The 19,310-nt window shown below is 41.6% G+C and overlaps 1 protein-coding gene across 1 annotated transcript; it reads right to left on the bottom strand.

Moving 5' to 3' along the window:
- Positions 1 to 3,631: 3,631 nt before the first annotated feature.
- Positions 3,632 to 10,188, bottom strand: LOC132107220 (trace amine-associated receptor 4-like). Its single transcript, XM_059513458.1, has 2 exons — positions 9,213 to 10,188; positions 3,632 to 3,678 (listed from the first exon to the last, which is right to left on the bottom strand). The coding sequence occupies exons 1-2, from the start codon at positions 10,183 to 10,185 to the stop codon at positions 3,632 to 3,634; spliced, it is 1,020 nt and encodes a 339-aa protein (XP_059369441.1). The 5' UTR covers positions 10,186 to 10,188.
- Between the last annotated feature and the right edge of the window lie 9,122 nt (positions 10,189 to 19,310).

The raw sequence follows: 19,310 nt of genomic DNA, 5'->3' as shown, positions 1-19,310 counted from the left end.
TTACTCAACTAAGAAAACTGCTCAGGTCAAGAGAGGTTAAATGTGTTTTTAGTGTACAGTGGAGTTTCACAGGGTTACATGAGTTTATACGAGTTATTTTTTTCTACATTGAATTTTGACACAAAAAAAGCTTCCAGTTTTATTGTGTATTTGCTCTCTCCCTTTACATTTATTTCAGTAATGATAATGACCCAAGCACGTCATATACACCGGCAAGACCACCTCAGGTTCCACCGAGGAGGAGATTGAGCCAACCAAGCACGTCATCTACAACTGCAACAGCACCTTCTCAGCTTCCACCGAGGAGGAGATTGACCCAGCCAAGCACGTCATATACACCGGCAAGACCATCTCAGCTTCCACTGAGGAGGAGATTGAGCCAGCCAAGCACGTCATCTACACCGGCAACAGCACCTCAGCTTCCACCGAGGAGAGAAACTCTAACACGTATACACTCTACCGAGAGTGTTCAGAGGCCCATGCTGAGCCGCTCAAGATCACGCTCTCCACACCGTACAACACCTGAACAACACTGGAAAACTGAAAACAATACAGATGTGGCACCTATTCTCCCCAGGTTTGCCCCTGCCAGGCCCCCAGGAGTGCAACTCGATAAATCCAAAGTGTACAGTCCACTTGATTTGTTCCAGCTTTTTTTCAGCAATAATGTCATCAGAAAATTATGCAGTAACACAAATAAGCAAGCTGCAAAGAGGATATCAGAAGGACTTCAATTCAAATGGACTGATGTCACTCCCACAGACTTCCTAAAATATCTTGCACTTGTGATTTTCATGGGACTGCTAAATGAGGATGTTGTAAATGACAGCAAAAAGGGAACATCAGACCATGACCCACTGTTTCGCCTCAAGCCTCTGATGACCGAAATCATGGCAGCATGCAAGTCCTTTTACCAGCCCCAAAAGAATCTGGCAATAGATGAGAGGATGGTGGCGACAAAAGCCAAAACAGGAATGACACAATACATAAAGGACACCATAAGGACATAATTGGCCACCGATCCAGCGCCACAGTACAAGATGACCGCCAGTCCAGCGCCACAACCCCAGATGGCTGCCAGCCCAGCACCACAGTACAAGATGGCCACCTGTCCAGAGTCATGCCCCAAGATGGCTGCTGGCCCAGCGCCGCTGCAAAGGATGAGAGTCTCAGCTGACCCTCCGGAGTCAAGTCAGGTTCCAGTTGACCCTCCAGAGTCGAGCCAGGTTCCGGTTGACCCTCCAGAGTCGAGTCAGGTGCCAGTTGACCCTCCAGAGTCGAGTCATGTGCCAGTTGACCCTCCAGAGTCGAGTCAGGTGCCAGTGAACTCTCCAGAGTCGAGTCAGGTGCCAGTGAACTCTCCAGAATCGAGTCAGGTGCCAGTTGACCCTCCAGAGTCGAGTCAGGTGCCAGTGAACTCTCCAGAGTCGAGTCAGGTGCCAGTAAACTCTCCAGAGTCGAGTCAGGTGCCAGTGAACTCTCCAGAGTCAGGGCTAGTCACCGCTGATCCTCCAGAGTCAGGGCTAGTCACCGCTGATCCTCCAGAGTCAGGGCTAGTCACTGCTGATCCTCCAGAGTCAGGGCTAGTCGCCGCGGATCCTCCAGAGTCAGGGCTAGTCGCCGCGGATCCTCCAGAGTCAGGGCTAGTTGCCGCGGATCCTCCAGAGTCAGGGCTAGTCACCGTTGACCTTTCAGAGTCAAGTCAAGTCACCGGTGATCTTCAAGGACTGAGTCAAGTCACCGGTGATCTTCAAGGACTGAGTCAAGTCACCGGTGATCTTCAAGGACTGAGTCAAGTCACCGGTGATCTTCAAGGACTGTGTCAAGTCACCGGTGGTCTTCAAGGACTGAGTCAAGTCACCTCTGATCTTCATGAACAAAGGCAAGTCACCATTGATCTTCATGAGCAAATACAAGTCACCAATGATCTTCATGAGCAGAGCCAGGTCAGCACCGATCTTCTGGAGTCCAGTAGAGACACCATGGAATTACCAGAGTCTCGTCCTCCCGTTGATCCGGCCGCACGGAAGTGGTGGGCTTCTGATCCGCCCTGGGGGCTTTGTGCATCGACCACAAGGATGTGGTGGTCTTCTGCTCTGCCCTGGGGGGCTTCCGCCTTGAACACAGGGGTGTGGTGGTCTTCTGCTCCGTCCTGGGGGCCTTCCGCCCTGACCACATGGTGGTGGTGATCTTCTGCTCCGCCCTGGGGAACTCCAGCCTCGACCACAAGGATGTGGTGGTCTTCTGCTCCGCCCTGGGGGACTCTGGCCTCGACCACAAGGTTGTGGTGGTCTTCTGCTCCACCCTGGGGGGCTTCCGCCCTGACCACACGGTTGTGGTGGTCTTCTGCTCCGCCCTGGAGGGTTTCGCCTTGACCACACGGTTGTGGTGGTCTTCTGTTCCGCCCTGGTGGGCGCCACGTGAAGTCCTTCATGGACTTTATGTTTTTCGTTTTCTGTTGTGTTTTCTGTCGGTTCCCCTCTGTTAGCCTGGCCCTCGGTCCCTCCCCCTGGACCTCCTCCGGTCCTCCTCCCTCCTGGTCTCCCTGTTTTGTGTTTACACTTCTGGTGTCTGTTTCCCAGGTTTCCTTTCTGGCCCTCCGTCCCTCCCCCTGAGCCTCCACCTGTCCGCCTCCCTCCTGGTCTCTGTTTTGTGTCATGTCGTGGAGCGTCTGGGAGCCGCTCCATAGAGAGGGGGTACTGTCACAGTGTCTGGGTTGTTTTCCCGGGGTTTCCACTAGGTGTCCTCCTTTCTCACGGTGTCTTTCTTCTTATCACTTCCTGTTCCCTTATTTGGTCACCTTCCTCCTGTTTAGTAATTGATTGTTCCCCACCTGTCTCCTGTTCCCTCATTATCCTTCTGTGTATTTATACCCGGTCTGTCTGAGACTGTGTGACGGAGTCCTTGTTTAATGTTAATGTTAATTCATGTCCGTCATCTTGTCGTGCTCTTGCCTTGTGTCCTTGTTTGTTAATGTTTGGTTTGGTTTTGTTTGGTATCGACCTCTGCCTGGACTGTTTACCCTTTGATTGCCCTTAATAAAAGACTTACTCGCAATTGGTTCTATCTCCATGCCTCATTGGATCCCTGCCGTGACATCATTATTGAGCTTTTGGAGCTCCACCATACAACTACAAAGACTTTCGTAAAATGTCTTTACATTTTAACTTTCAAATTATTACTGGTTTTCTGTAAATCGTGTCTTTTTTCCTCTTTTCAGTTTTTAAACAGAAGATATCCTTCTGACCATGTTGGTTCAGTTGAGGATACTTCCTTTATCTGGATCTCAATCAGGAAATTTAAACCAAACAAACTCCTAAAATATGACTGCTTTTCTAAGACTATTTTAATGTAAATCCCACTGAAATTGGATAAAAATAGTTTAATGTATTAAAAACCAATTTATAATATAAATTTCACAAAAATGCAGGCTATTTAGGTTGTTTGAAATCTATTTTGAGTATAGTGCAAACCATGCATGCGTGCTCGTCTTTTCCATCAGATTAGTACAAATATTAAAACAGCATCCAGTAAAACACATTTGCAAAATAATTTCAGCATATATGAAACAAACAGAATTACATAAAATAAATATTTATTGTGATGCCTGAAATTGGTGTGAGAGCAGAATTCATTCAAATATTAATGTGTTAGAATGCTTGATGCCACAGATATAAGGTATTTTAAATTATTTGATCAGCAAGCTTTTATCCATGATATTTTTCTTTTTGATTGGAAAAAAGATTTGTTTAATTCCTGATGTTGAATTGGCATGGTCATATTTTAAAGATTCATGTGTGGGTATTTTAAATAAACATGCACCCCTGAGAAAGTTCAAAGTAAAGGGGAGGAATAATCCCTGGTTTTCTGATGTATTATCCACTCTTTTGCATGAACGGGATTTGGCCTGGGCAAAGGCAAGGAAATCTGGGCAAGAAAATGATTGGGTTAATTTCAGATATTTAAGAAATAAATGTACTACACAAATACGTAAAGCTAAGTCACATAACTATCTTGATTTTGGAAAATTATAAATTCAATGAAAACAGTGCAAACTCTTCATTTTCTGCACTTCCTAAATTTGTAAATGTTAATAATGTAAAGTTAATGATAAAAAAGATATAGTTGATTTATTTAACAATCACTTTGCCTCTGCCGGATCCCTTTTCAAGCCAGAGCTAGGACATCTTTCATCTCCAGGTTTTTCTAACGCTAATGTTTGGGACTCAAACCTCTTTACTTTTGAACCAATTTCAAGAGCGAAGGTTTTACTCGCGTTACAAAACATAAATTGTAAAAAGTCAGCTGGTCCTGATGGGCATTATCCTTTCCTTCTGAAACTTGTGGCTAATATTATTGTTGAACCAATAACTTATTGTCATGATACAAGAGGCGGAAGCAAAAATGCAAGTGAACTCTTTATTTTGAGTAGAATAAGTCACAGAGAAGTAATGGAGCTCGGGTGGGCTGGTGGTGCAGGGACTAGATGGTCAGCGTGCTGGTGAAGACAGGTGACGGTGAACATCCAGGCGAGACGACGAGAATCAGGGACAGCGAACAGGAACTAGGAACCGGAACAGGACTGGAACAGCACACGACGAACACTGTGGACACCAAAACAACGATCTGACAAAGAGAGGAGAGTACGATGAGTTTTTGTAGGTGAGTGAATTGGCAGCAGCTGGTGTGGTGAATGAGATCTGCTGGCGTGCTGATCAGTAGCAACGAGCGGTCACGCCCAATCACACACAGAACAACAAATACACAGGACACGAAGAAACCAGTGAATTGATGAACCGTGACAGTACCCCCTCTCCTAAGAACACCTCCTGGTGTTCCTTACCTGTCGATTGTAATCATCAATAAGGGAGCGATCCAGTGTCTCTAGCAGGAACCCAACTTCTCTCCTCTGGACCGTAACCCTCCCAGTCCACCAAGTACTGGAATCCGCGTCCCCTCCGCCTTGAGTCCAGACTACGATTAACCGAATATGTTGGTTCCCCTTCTACGTGTCGCGGCGTGGGGGGAACCGAAACAGGCGGATTAATATGGGACTGAAACAGAGGCTTTATTTTGGAAACATGGAAGGCGGAATGAATCCTCCTGTACACTGGAGGGAGTTTGAGGCGGACTGCAACCGGGCTAATGATCTTGGTGACAGTGAACGGGCCGATAAATTTGTTCCTTACCTGTCGATTGTAATCATCAATAAGGGAGCGATCCAGTGTCTCTAGCAGGAACCCAACTTCTCTCCTCTGGACCGTAACCCTCCCAGTCCACCAAGTACTGGAATCCGCGTCCCCTCCGCCTTGAGTCCAGAATACAATTAACCGAATATGTTGGTTCCCCTTCTACGTGTCGCGGCATGGGGGGAACCGAAACAGGCGGATTAAAATGGGAGTGAAACACAGGCTTTATTTTGGAAACATGGAAGGCGGAATGAATCCTCCTGTACACTGGAGGGAGTTTGAGGCGGACTGCAACCGGGCTAATGATCTTGGTGACAGTGAACGGGCCGATAAATTTGGGAGCAAGTTTATTAGAGACGGAACGGAGAGGAATGTTCTTGGTAGAAAGCCACACTTTTTGACAAACGACGTATACGGGAGGCTTAGACCAGTGGCGATCGGCTTTAGCCTTGGTGCGCGCTCCCGCTTGGAGTAGAGTCTCGCGGGCTCTACTCCAATTTAGTGAAGTTCGATGCTCTCTGCAACCTCTCGAAGGCTGAAGACATCAGCGGCAAAGGATAAGTATTCTTTACGGTGATGCTGTTCAACCCCCGGTAGTCAATGCAAGGTCGCAGAGATCCGTCCTTCTTCCCCACAAAAAAGAACCCCGCCCCCGCTGGAGAAGAGGAAGGGCGAATGAACCCCGCTGCTAGAGAATCAGAAATATATTTCTCCATAGCATCTCTTTCTGGAGCAGAAAGTGAATATAACTTGCCCTTAGGCGGAGACGTACCTGGCAGTAACTCTATGGCACAGCCATAGGGACGATGCAGAGGGAGAGAAGCAGCTCGAGACTTACTGAACACTTCCCTCAGGTCCTGATACTCCGTGGGCACGTTTGACAAATCCACTGCTTTCTCCTGAAACGCAGAAACAGAAACAGAAGAACAGGCAGAAACAAGATGGGACTCATGACATTTACTACTCCACTCCAACACTGATCTCTGCTGCCAGTCAATTTTAGGGTTGTGTCTGATGAGCCAAGGGTGTCCTAAAACAATGAGTGTGAGGGTGGAGTCCAGAATGTAGAAGGAGGTAGTCTCAGTGTGGTTGCCAGATACGATGAGTGAAACGGGTCCAGTGGTGAATGAAATGTCAGGTAGGGCTTGGCCGTTAAGGGCGTGAACAGCAATGGTGCGGGTGAGAGGTAACAGGGGAATCTGAATTTTGAGTGCAAATGTGTAGTCCATGAAGTTACCTTCTGCCCTGGAGTCCAAGAGTGCTTGACAGCTGTGAGTGTTGGCTGACCATCTTAGTCTTACCGGGAGGAGCGTAGATGTTGATGAGGTCTTCTCAGCGGAGATCCCACCCGACAGTAGCCTCAGATTTACTGCCGGGATTGCCCTTTTACCGGGCAGTTGTAAGCGAAATGTCCTGCTGTGCCGCAGTAAAGGCAAAGGCCCTGGGATCTCCGCCTCTCCTTTTCCTCCCGGGGAAGCCGAGCTCACCCGACCTGCATGGGCTCGTGATCGTAGACGGGACTGACCGCATCCCCGCCGCTGGATCGCGTGCTCTCAGCTGCTCCAGAGAATCAAGTGGGTAATCCAAGCCATTCGACTCGAGAGAGTCGGGAATCCACACGAAGTGCCAGTTCAATCAACCCATTGAGTGTGGTAGGTAAGTCCAGAGCGTAGATCTCTCTCAGGATGCGGTCATCCAACCCATGCAGGAACATGTCCCACTGCTCCACCTAGTTCCACTGACACTCTGCCGCCAGAGTCCGGAACTCGATAGCATAATCCGATACAGATCTTCCACCTTGTTTGAGGTCTGCAAGGATCCGTGCCGCTTCTCTTCCCGCGACCGCGTGGTCAAACACCTGCTTCATTTCGGTGGCGAGTGTCTGGAACGAGGCACAGCATGGATCTTGGTTCTCCCACACCACCGTCCCCCATAGCGCTGCCCTCCCAGTCAGTAGTGTAAGTACGAATGCCACTTTGCTTTGTTCAGTGGCAAAGGTCCTGGGCTGCAAAGAGAAATGCATCGAACAGTGTGTTAGGAATGTTCTGCAATAGTTAGGCTCCGTTGTATAACTCGGGGACAAAGAGTGGAGAGTGCGATGAGTTTTTGTAGGTGAGTGAATTGGCAGCAGCTGGTGCGGTGGATGAGATCTGCTGGCGTGCTGATCAGTAGCAACGAGCGGTCACGCCCACTCACACACAGAACAACAAATACACGGGACGAAAAGAAACCAGTGAATTCATGAACCGTGACACTTATGTTTTTAATTTATATTTGGAACAAAACATTATACCCCAGTCTTGGAAGACAGCGCATGCAAGACCACTTTTTAAAAATGGGGATCCAACTATTATGGACAATTATTTCAAAATTTCAAAACTCTCAGTTTTAGCTAAAATTTTTGAGTGATTGGTTAGTGATCAGTTGAAGGACTTCTTAATAGTAAATAATATTCTTATTCCTTTTCAATCAGGTTTCAGGAAAGGGTATAGCACCATCACAGCAGCCACAAAGGTAGTTGATGATATTGTTAGTGCTATTGACTGTAAAGAATCTTGTGCAGCATTATTTATTGATTTTTCAAAAGCTTTTGATACGGTTGATCATGCTATTTTGTTAAAACGTCTGTCTAAAATCGGGAAGCCTGATAATGCTATTGAATGGTTTAAAAACTATCTGTCTAGTAGATATCAGTGTGTCACTTGTGAAGGAATTATATCAGGGGAGGTAGAATGGTTGGAGTCCCTCAAGGTTCCATATTAGGGCCTTTGTTGTTTACAATCTACATAAATTATATTTGTACAAATGTAGATGTAGCTGCACATCTCTATGCGGACGATACTATTATATACAGTACTGCTAGATCTCCGTATGAGGCATTAAATAAATTGCAGGATGCTTTTACAGTTTTACAAAAAATCTACTTAAATTAAAATTGGTACTAAACTCTAAAAAGACCAAATGTATGTTATTTACTCATTCTAGGAATGTACAGGATTTACCTCAAATTATTACTCTATATGATCAGAAAATTGAAAGATTTTCGTGTTATAATTACCTGGGTTTTTTATTAGATGAAAAGCTCACTTTTAATCCCCATGTAGATAAATTGGTAAAAAAGCTGAGAGTTAAATTAAGATTTTATTATGGAAATAAGGCTTGTTTTAATTTAAAGGCAAGAAAGGAACTTGTTGCTGATACCTGCTATCTGTTGTAGACTATGGAGATATTCTGTACATGCATGCAGCAAAGTCTGTTTTACGTTCATTGGATTCTGTATACCATTCTGCTCTACGCCTTGTCACTAAAGCAGGGTATTTTACACATCATTGTAGTTTGTATAGCTTATCAGGTTGGCCTCCACTCTCAATTCGTAGACAGCATCACTGGTTTATTTTTATTTATAAGGCAGTGTTAGGACTGTTGCCTTCTTTATCAGTTTTCTCTTTTGTAGAAAACAATAGATACAATCTTAGGTCTAATAATAGCATTCTTTTTACTACACCTGTTGTAAAATCTGAATTTGGTAAAATCGCCTTCCGTTACAATGCTCCTTCAACACGGAATGCTTTGCAGAAACAGTTGAAGATAAGCACTATTATCCCACTTAATGATTTTAAATTATATGTCACAGAAACCTTCAGCAATAAGTGTGATTGTATATAGGCTGCTGTCCTGTTTTGATTCTTGTATGGAGCTTCATGTAGCTGTCATACTGCGTGTAGTAGGATGTCTTGGTTATTTTGTTATTGTGTTATATTTTGTTTGTTGTTGTACTTGTATCTGACCTTTGTCTTTGTTATGTGTTGTGGTATGGTTTATGTGGTGTTGATATGTTATTGTGTAATTTGGTATACTTTGTTTGTTGTAGATGAGGTTTATATATATATATATTTTTTTCTTTCTTCTTCTTTTTAAATTTTTAAGTGCTGCCTTTCTTGGCCAGGGACCATTTGAAAAAGAAACTATCGTCTCAATATGATTTCCCCTGGTTAAATAAAGGAATGATAATAAAAAAATAAGTGGATATAAGAATCTTAAAGGCCTTCTGAAAACAAGGGTAGAATAATCCATAAATCAAGGGGTTACAAGCTGAGTTGAAATATGCAAACCAAAACAAAGCATCAAAAACAACAGCTGGGGTCCAATAATTGAAAAAAGGGTCGAGAACAGCCGTAGTAAAATACGGCAACCAGCAGAACAAATAAACACCCATGACAATGGCCAGAGTTTTAGCTGCTTTTCTTTCTCTGTGAGCAGAGCTTTGGCTCTTCAACCCTCCAGTCACTCCTTCTGACATAACTTTTACATGTTTTTGTGCAACATAGAAGATTTTCACATACAGAGAGCTCATGATGGTCCCAGGAAGGAAGAATACAAGAACTGGACATATAATACTCCACTCCTTGTTAAAAAGCACAACACAATTTCCCACACAATATCTCTGCAATATGACCAACTCTATTCCAACTGCACTTATTCCTGAAAACACAACAGCGAAATTGTACACAAATGAAAACAGCCATATGAAGGTAATAAAAACAGTCACAGTGTTGTTTGTGACCCTCATTTTGTACCTCAGAGGGTCACAAATGGCCCAGTACCTGTCAACAGATATTAAAAAGAGATGCAGCAAGGAGGACATACAGAAGGTCATGTCTAAACTAGAATTAACTTTACACAAGAAATCTCCCAGATACCAGCAGCCTTCAACAGATCGCACCATGCTGTACGGCATGACCAAAGAGCCCAGCAGACAGTCACTGGCAGCCAGAGAACGAACGATCAGATGAGTTGGAGACTGAAGCTGTTTGAAGTGAGAGACTGAAATGATGATCAGCAGGTTCCCAAAAACTGTTGTGAGGATCATCAGCACCAAGAAAGCATATGTTGCCACTTTAACAACAGTAAGACGGTGCAGTTTTGGACAGGAGTTTGGGCGGAATGGATAGCAGAGAAACATATTCTCAGTTTGAGTCTTATTTGAAGTCATCATCTGCTGCAGATGCTGAGATGATTTGCTTTGTTAAAAGGTTGTCAATTATCAACATTCGGTAAAGATAAATATAAATATATAGTACATGCCTGTCTATTTTAACCTCCTAAATGTACTCGGAGCAGCTGAGTTTTGTCCATAAATACCCTCATATTTGAAGTTACCCTCCTACTCCTGACACTGTTACCCATAGTTACAAAAACAACATTAGCTCAGGAGATTAAAATGAAAAAATAAGTGATATAATATGGGAGTATAATGTATTTAATGCAAAATGTAGTTCTATAAAACATACATTTACTTATGTTTGCATAGATTCTGAAATATACAATACTAATGTATTTACAGCATTTAAACATACAACACATAAAATGTAAATTATTCATGTGTGAATAACTTCACACACTTACACATTAATCCTTATCAATATTGAAATCTCCAAAAAAAAAATTTTATTATATTTCATTCATTTGTCATATTAATGGCACTATGTTTTCAACTACATTTATTTTAAAGCGGTCATATGACCTGATTTGAATTTTCACTTTTTCTTTGGAGAGTTGCAAGCTCTTGGTTCATAAAGAAGATCACTATGGAGCTAAAAGAGTCTCAATAAGATATCTAAAGTTGCAAGAGATATTTTTTATAAATGTTAAGAGTCAATCACGTCTTCCTAAAACAGCTCACTCTAACATGCCCCAACATGTCTACATCACTATGTGGGAAGATTTGCATTAGCTACCCAAATGTTCACGCAAAGAAACAAGACGTAGCTTTTATTCTCTCTGTTACCCCACCATGTAGTTGAGAAGCTTGGTGTTTCATTGTGAAAGCCAAACTACTTTGTTTGGCCTTCCAAAAGAGGACATTGTATTTACAACACTGTTCCAGAACAGTTCAACCTAAATATTCAGATGTATGCAGTGCATTTTCCAGAGGAACCTGAGAAAGTAGACTACTGTACAATGCCATCTAGACACAAAGGCTGTTTCTGGGGCAGTTCCAACTTTGCAAGGACAGTCTGTTGCTTCTGACTCACAGTCTGTAAGTACATTTGCATATTTAAAGGATTTGCTAATTGTGGCATTACTGCTATTGCTAAGGGCCCTATTTTAATTATCTAAACGCAAAGTGTAAAGTGCATGGTGCAATCTGGGTCTCATCTTTCATTCCCTTTAAGAGCCAGTTGCGCTCGTGCCATGACGGATTTTCTATTTACACTACGGAATTTGGCAAGCACAAAGACAAATGTGATCGCTATCCATTATGACATATAGGTATACAGTATATATATATATATATATATATATATATCAGTGTTGTGCATGAACGTTCATATTTTCGCCGAACGCTGAACTGAACGAATCACTTTCATACAATGAACGTAAACGAGAGCGGCGCTCACTCTGGCAGGAATGAACAGCACGCGCAGTTCACGTTCACGCTCATTTGAAAAGTCAGGTTTTACCAGGGCTTAATTTGAGCCGGAACATGTTCCGTCAACTCCGACATTGGATACGGCACCTCCTGTGTCACTAAAATCAATCGCCTAAATGAAAAAAATAAATTACTGTTTGTGTAGTGTTCAGTGTTTGTGACGCATGACTTGCGCGCTTGTTGTAGTTGAGATTGCTGTTAGCCTCGATCGTTTCACGCAGGGGAAAAATGTCAAAAAGACAGGAAAGTTTGCTTAACTTTTTCAAATACGCTGGACAGTCAGAAGCCAAACAAGCAAAAATCGTTTCCGCTGATCAAAAAGGAGACCACGGTGGACACAGTAGCCTAGTATTGATATCTCGTTATTTCGACATAATAAGGGGATATTCTAATCTGCATTAAGCCACATTAAGCGTTCTTATAATGGTTTTCTATGGGAGGAAAATGCTAACCGTTCATATTATGGGCTCATCTGATTTTTGTACATAGCATAGCCTATTTGTTAGGATTTTAGTATCATAATGATTAGGCTAATAAATGCACGCACAATTATCCGTGAACTTGATTTGAACAACTTGATTGCCTTTCAACTTGTGTGTGCAAAATTCAGAATTAAACTAATGTGCAGAAATTTGTACAAATAGAGAGTAGGCTATGTAGGCATACTATACTGTTGTAGCTATTAAAAAAGTGCGTTTCATATTTGTTAAAATATTATAATGTTATTTTTTTTCCATTTATGTTGATTTATGAAAAGTGAACAGCACGACTGAGTAAGATAGGATGCGCAATATGAGACATGGAGCGGGTCCGACATGATTTTGACCAATGAAGTTGAAGTTGTTATAGAAAGCCTTTCTTTAAAGTGAATTTCGTTTTGTATAAATTGTATCTTAACTTTAATCAACTTTTCATCAACCAATTGCCTGTATTTAATGAATAGGCCAAATGAACGTGAACTAGTTCGTTTTTAGATATGTGAACTTAGTAAATTTTTTTTTTTTTAATGAACTATGAACATGAACTAGTTCATTATCATCTGTGTGAACTGAACTTTGAGCTAGTTCTTTTTAAGTATGAACTGGCACAACACTGATATATATATAAAAGTTTGGACACACCTTCTCATTCAAAGAGTTTTCTTTATTTTCATGACTATGAAAATTGTAGATTCACACTGAAGGCATCAAAACTATTAATTAACACGTGGAATTATATATGGAATTATATACTTAACATAACTTCTTCAAAGTAGCCAACTTTTGCTTTTTAATTACTGCTACAAGAGGTACAAGAGGTAGTAGTGTTGTCAAAAATATCGATATTTCGATAAATATCGATACTGAAATATCTGAACGGTACCAATACTAATTTCCCGAAGTATCGATACTAGCCGCGCTTTCACTTTCACTTCTCTCCAAAGGCGCGTTGACAACCACCACACGCGCACGCGCACTCGTCTCATTCGCTCTGACGCGCACTCGTCTCATGACTGGCTTTGGTTGATAAGGAACACAGCAGGATTGCTATCTGGAAATATTTTGCATATGAGGCAAATGAACATGGAAAGCCGAAGGACACAAGCAAGCCAATATGCAAGAGATGCTACAGAACAGTGCTAACAAAAGGCGCTAACACCACTAATATAGCAAAGCACATGAGAGACCGACACCCGGATCTGTATAAAGAATTTCTCGAGGTTGGATTTATTATTATACATTACTGGCACTCTATCCTCCAATTTGATACTGTTAAGAGCTTTGACACAATCTGTATTGTTAAAAGCACTATATAAATAAAGGTGACTTGACGACTTCATGTCGATCCAGTGAGCACTGTTTTCGCGTGTGATGCACGTTTGCGTTTAAATCTGTTCATAACGTTAATATATTAATAACAGCCATGTTTTGGGGACATATCCTAATGACAATGACAAATTAATAATAGTCAGAAGAGGATTTATGACTTCTGGAAGCTTTTTTTGGAGTTGGAATAGGGTCTAACACAGGGGTTCTCAACTGGTCCCACCCTGGGACCCACATTTTCCCATGGTCATTAAGTCGCGACCCACTTTTTTAGAATTCAACCAACAAAATTTATTTATTCAAAAAAAACTGTTGAAAACACTCATATATCATCTTTTTAAAAACATAAACCTACATACATACATATATTATCCCGTACAACGTGCATTTCAGAGCTTAATAAGTAACTGGACCCTGACAACCGCATGTACAAAAGTTAATTAAATAAATAAGGCCACAAAACAAGATATTTTTACTCTATTCAGAGCAAATTAATAAGAAACTAAGGAGGACCATGACAACTGCATGTACAAAAGTGAATAAAATCAATGTCAAAATCACTCAAAATAAACAAGGCCACAAAACAAGATATTTTTACTGCATTATGAGCAAATTAATAAGAAACTATGGAGGACCATGACAACTGCATGTACAAAAGTGAATAAAATCAATGTCAAAATCACTCAAAATAAAGTTTTCACCTAACCAGGTCATTTGTGGAAGTTAATGAGACAATTGGGGATGTGCTTTACTCTTGATAAGAGTTTCAAAGTCTGGGGTGACAGTAGACAGAGCTACTCTCAGATCATGCTCAGTGTCCAACCTGTTTCTCTGCTTTGACTTGAGCTGGACCAAGGTAGAGAAGCCACTTTCACACAAATAGGTTGTGCTGAATGGTAAGATCGTTTTGACTGCTAAAGTGGCGAGGGATGAATACTCAGTCATCACATCGCTGCACCAGAAGTGTGAAAGGCTTACCTCACCTAATCTCTTTTTCAGCATCAGGTCACATGACAGGTCCACCAGCTGATGCTCTTCGTTGCTTGGCAACGTGATGTTTTCCACATTGATACCGAAGGGGTCGCGTATCCAGTCCATGGTTGTTTGTTTCTCTGGGAAGTAGTCGTCAAACCGAGCTTGAAGTTTAGTGAGATGCGCCCTTAAAGTTTGTTTCAAGTTATTTTTGGCCGCACTGTCCAGCTGCTGTGCTTCATAGCAAGAGTTGGGAAACATGTCCAGTCTGTCTTTGGATAAATGATTTAGCCACAGTGAGATCTTTTTCTTGAACGCAGCAATTTTGTCTGACTGTTCAAATATATTGTGTCCTCTCCCTTGCATCGATACATTTATTGTGTTGAGGTGCTCAAAAATATCAGCAAGATATGCAACTCGTACGAGCCACATTTCGTTGTCAAACAGTTCTGCATACGGGGAGTTAGTCTCTGAGAGGAATGTGGCGATTTCTGTTTTAAGTTCGTAAAAGCGTGACAACACCTTGCCCCTCGACAGCCAGCGGACTTCTGAGTGATACAGCACCTGCATGTGCTCAGAGCCCAGGTCTTTACACAGATGTGAAAAGCAAAGGCTACTTTTTGCACTCCGTTTTATGTGGTTCACCCCTTTGATGACATTTGTTAAAGCTTCATCAAGTAAAGGTACCATATTCTTAGCCGCCAGCGCTTCTCAGTGCAAAAAGCAGTGGTTCCACGTCGCGTTAGGTGCCCTCTCCAGAATTCGCTTCACCACACCGGAATGTTTCCCGGTCATAGAGGCAGCTCCATCAGTGGTGATTCCCACACAATATTACCAACTGAGGCCCAGTGAGCTCAAATACAAGTCCAGGGTGTTAAAAATGTCCTCTGCTTTTGTAGTGGTAGGGAGGTCTCTGCTGCAGAGAAATTGTTCTTGCAAATCACCGTCCCACACATGCCTCACATAAACCAATAAAATGGCATGGTTAGCGATATCTGTCGATTCGTCCATCTGTTAGGCGTAGTAAGGGCTTGCCTGGATGCGGGCTGTGGTCTGTTGTTTTATGTTACCAGACATGTCTTCAATCCGCCGAGCTATTGTATCATTGGAAAGTGGTATGGTTATCAGTTTATCCGCCGCTGACTGATCCAGCACCTCTCTTACCATATCCATTGCAGCAGGTAAAATGAGCTCTTCGGCTACTGTGTGAGGTTTCTTGGCCTTTGCAATGCGGTGAGCTACTAGGTAAGATGCCCGAAGAGCTTGTTCTTGTTTGGAGCAAGACGCTGTCAGACACTTTTGTGATGCCCTCAGCTCCTGGAGACGTCTTTGAAAAAACTCCACCGGCTTGTCTTTCGATGCGGGATGTTTTGTTTCTAAATGGCGCTTCAGTTTGGACGGTTTCATGCTCTCATTGGCAAGCACTTCACTACAAAGCACACACTGGGGTTTCTGTCCATTTTTATCCTCAATGTACGAAAATCCATTTTTTAAATAGTTTGGGTCATATTTGCACTTTGCCATCTCGAATCTGAATGTCAAAACAATACAGGATGGTTACCATGGCGATGGTTACCATGGCTACCATAGTAAACTACCACACGTCTCTGACGAATGCCTGTCAAAATAAACCCTTTTTAAAATAAAAGACCAATCAAACATGAGACGCACATTAAATTTTTTTTTTTTTTTTGACCAGCTTACCGAGACCCACCCAAAACAGGTCTGCGACCCACTTTTGGGTCGCGACCCACCAGTTGAGAATCACTGGTTTAGATGATTTAACAAGTTTATGCAATTCTTCCTGTCCTATAGTAGAGAATGAGTGGCAGGGGCGGACTGGCCATCGGGAGCACCGGGACATTTCCCGGTGGCCTGACGGTCATTCTGGCCCGCCGGCTGCCACTGTGCAGTCAATCAGGCTGACGTGCAATAGGCTGGAATGCAACTGTGAATTAATTGACGGTTTTATGAATCTACAAATCAGGCGATCTCGGAGTGAAAATGACACAACCTCATGAGAAAACATCAGCGAAGCACTGCCTAATTGGCTATATCCAGAGGCAGGCTTTATCTTAGAAAATCGTGCAAAAAAATGGAGCGTAAACACAAAGTAGGAGCTAAAAGTTTAAAGGTAAAGTTTAATTTGTATCTTTACTCTATTGTATTTACTTGTGCTGTTGCTTGTAGTTAGAATATTCTTAATAATATGATTTTATATATATATATATATATATATATATATATATATATATATAAATTTTTTTTTGAAAGTATAGTTTTTCCATAAACATAGCACATACAACGGTACCGAAGCTGTGACTGTAAAACCGTGAAACAAACCGAACTGTGAGAAAGTTGAACTGTTCCCCCCTTATATTTACATAATCATTTGGCAGATGGACGCTTTCATTCAAAGTGACTTACAATAGATAAAATCTATTAATTAAAAATATATATATATATATATTACAAATGTATAGATGTTTTAAAAGAGCATCTTAATGACTAATTAAGTCTTAATAACTAGCACACTGTTTTACATATGGGGATACAGTATTTTTGTTAGTGCCAAAATTGACCAGAAATTGATTTTACATTTCTAGCCTACAACATGTAGCCTAGTGTACAATGCTTATATTTTCATATTTTGAAGGTGATGAAGGAAGCAACAGTAGCACTAGTGCTGCAAGTGCTCCTGCTGATGAACAAGAGAGGGTGGACAGTTCAGCTTTTGAGTCAGAGCAGGAACCTTTAGGTAAAGTTTAAGCTATTAGCAAAACTAAACATGCTGGCTGTACTCTTAGAACAATATGTGCTTTTATGATTTATAAGGTCATCAGTAGTAGGACTGTGATCATTGGGACATACAATTGATGGCTGCATAGTTAATATAGATTATTGAAAGTGCTTATTTGCATAGAAACTCAATGTGCAGAGTGAGAGAGAGGGAGATTAAGGAAAGATGATAGAGACAGTGTATGCCTTGATACTTTGATTTATTTTTTAAGTATAACCCAATTCAAACAACTGAAAGAGCCAAAGAGTTTAGCAGTCTGGTGGACACATGAATTGGGTGGTGGTGACTGCAGCAACAGAGGTGGCCTGGGGTGGAGTCAAATTCCCGGCCTGATTTATTGTCCCAGTTCGCCCACTGATGAGTGGAACTGTTCCTCAGGGGATCTATAGTCTGATGTGATACTGTAGCTGATGGCTGCATGGTTAAAATTTTATCTCTAATACTATTGATCTTGGAAGTAATGTAATTCATAATGTATTTCTCTTGTAATCCTAAACCAAATGTCCCAGCTTGTCGTTGTCGTCCGTTTAGTCCTTCAACTGTTGAATTGTTCTCTGATGCTTTTAAAAGTAATGATGAAGAGTATTCAGTATCCTTTTCTTGTATAAATACTGAGGAATGAACCCTACTATTTGATTCTACATGCCATAACATTTTAGATATAGTTGCTCCATTTAGGGTTAATTGTTCTAAACCAGTAGTTGACCCTTGGCTGGATGACACCAATCATGCTGTAAGACAAGAGTGTTGGAGAGCTTAACACAGTTGGAAAAAAGATGTCTTCCGATATTTTAAAGGTTTGCACAAATATCAAAAGACTGTTAAAACTGAGAAGTCTTATTACTTCTCAGAAAATATTTGTAACCACTCACAAAAGCCTTGTGCTGGTTCTTTCAACGTGATCTCATGAGAATACGTGTGTATTTTTACGTTAAATGTGGTTCTACCACACGTACATTTACTTACGTTTTCATGCACATAAAAACGTACAACTTAGACATATTTATAGCAGTAAAACGTACAAATACTTACGTGTTAGCAGTTAAAAAAATGTAAATAATCTAACGTAAAGTGTGAATTTATATGAATTCCCATGTATTAATAGGGGAGACCGGGTATGGTTGTAACACGGGGAGAGTTGTAACACCACCATTTACACCAATTGGGGATAAGATAGGAGTCATGTGATCATTTCAATGTTTACCTACTGTCTCCCTGACAACGCATGGTGGTTGTCAAGTCTGAAAACTGGTGCAATCTGAAGTTAAGAAAAAACTGATTTTGAGGTAAGAAAGTAAATTTTTTGACCAAGACTATTTTTTGTCTAGTATCTAAACTATTGCAGATAAATAATTTTGACTTAAATTAGATTAAAATGTAGTTTCTTAGGCAAAATGTGATGCCGTTTTCCCCTGCTAATTTGAAACCATTATGCTAATACAGCTAGCTAAACAGTGACTGACCGGGGTGGGTTGTAACACTTGTTGAAAAGGTGGAAGAGGAAAGAAAAGACAGAGCATTGTTGGTAAGAATAAAGGCAAGAAACAGAAAAAGGAGAGAAAGTCCACCAAGAAAATGTTGAACTTTGAGGATTCTGACATCTCAGATGAGGAAAACTTTTGTGTTGTTTGCATGGAGCCATATGGCAACTCAAAGCCAAAAGGAGGTCTGGGAAAATGTGCCCTATGCAGTCTCTGGGCCCACAAAGCCTGCACTCCTGGGTTACCGGCTTTCATTTGTCAGCACTGTGACTCTGATTAAAGGGTCATGAAACCCTAAACCAATTTTTCTGAGATTTTAACAGAGGTAGGTGTGTTTAACACCATAGAAGACAATGTTATAATCTGTAAAATTTAATAATAGAATATAAATGGTTAAATTTGAGTTTGTATCGGCTATTTTCGTCTTCCGGGTTTGAAATCTTCATCAAGTCTACGTCACAGGATGTGACGTTTTTCTGTACGGATCATACAGTGATGACTCATCGTTCTCTCATAATTATTAATGAGGCTGAGCCTTCATATCCAATGAGAAGACATTTCACTGAATTAATCATGATACCACGTGGATCTTTTCAATGATAGACCTGTCAAACAAACTGTGATATTGCG

The sequence above is a fragment of the Carassius carassius genome, chromosome 27 (assembly GCF_963082965.1).
Source record: "Carassius carassius chromosome 27, fCarCar2.1, whole genome shotgun sequence".
NCBI lineage: Eukaryota > Metazoa > Chordata > Actinopteri > Cypriniformes > Cyprinidae > Carassius > Carassius carassius.
Note: the sequence above shows the minus strand (reverse complement) of the source record. Positions and strands in the feature narration are given on the sequence as shown.

Bases quoted from the DNA above. Each gene is read 5' to 3' on its own strand.
- LOC132107220 (XM_059513458.1), bottom strand. From the start codon at position 10,185: ATGATGACTTCAAATAAGACTCAAACTGAGAATATGTTTCTCTGCTAT. The intron at 3,679-9,212 runs CTTATTTTTTTA...AATTTAAAATAC, and splicing joins CTTTAAGATTCTTATATCCA to CTTATATCTGTGGCATCAAG.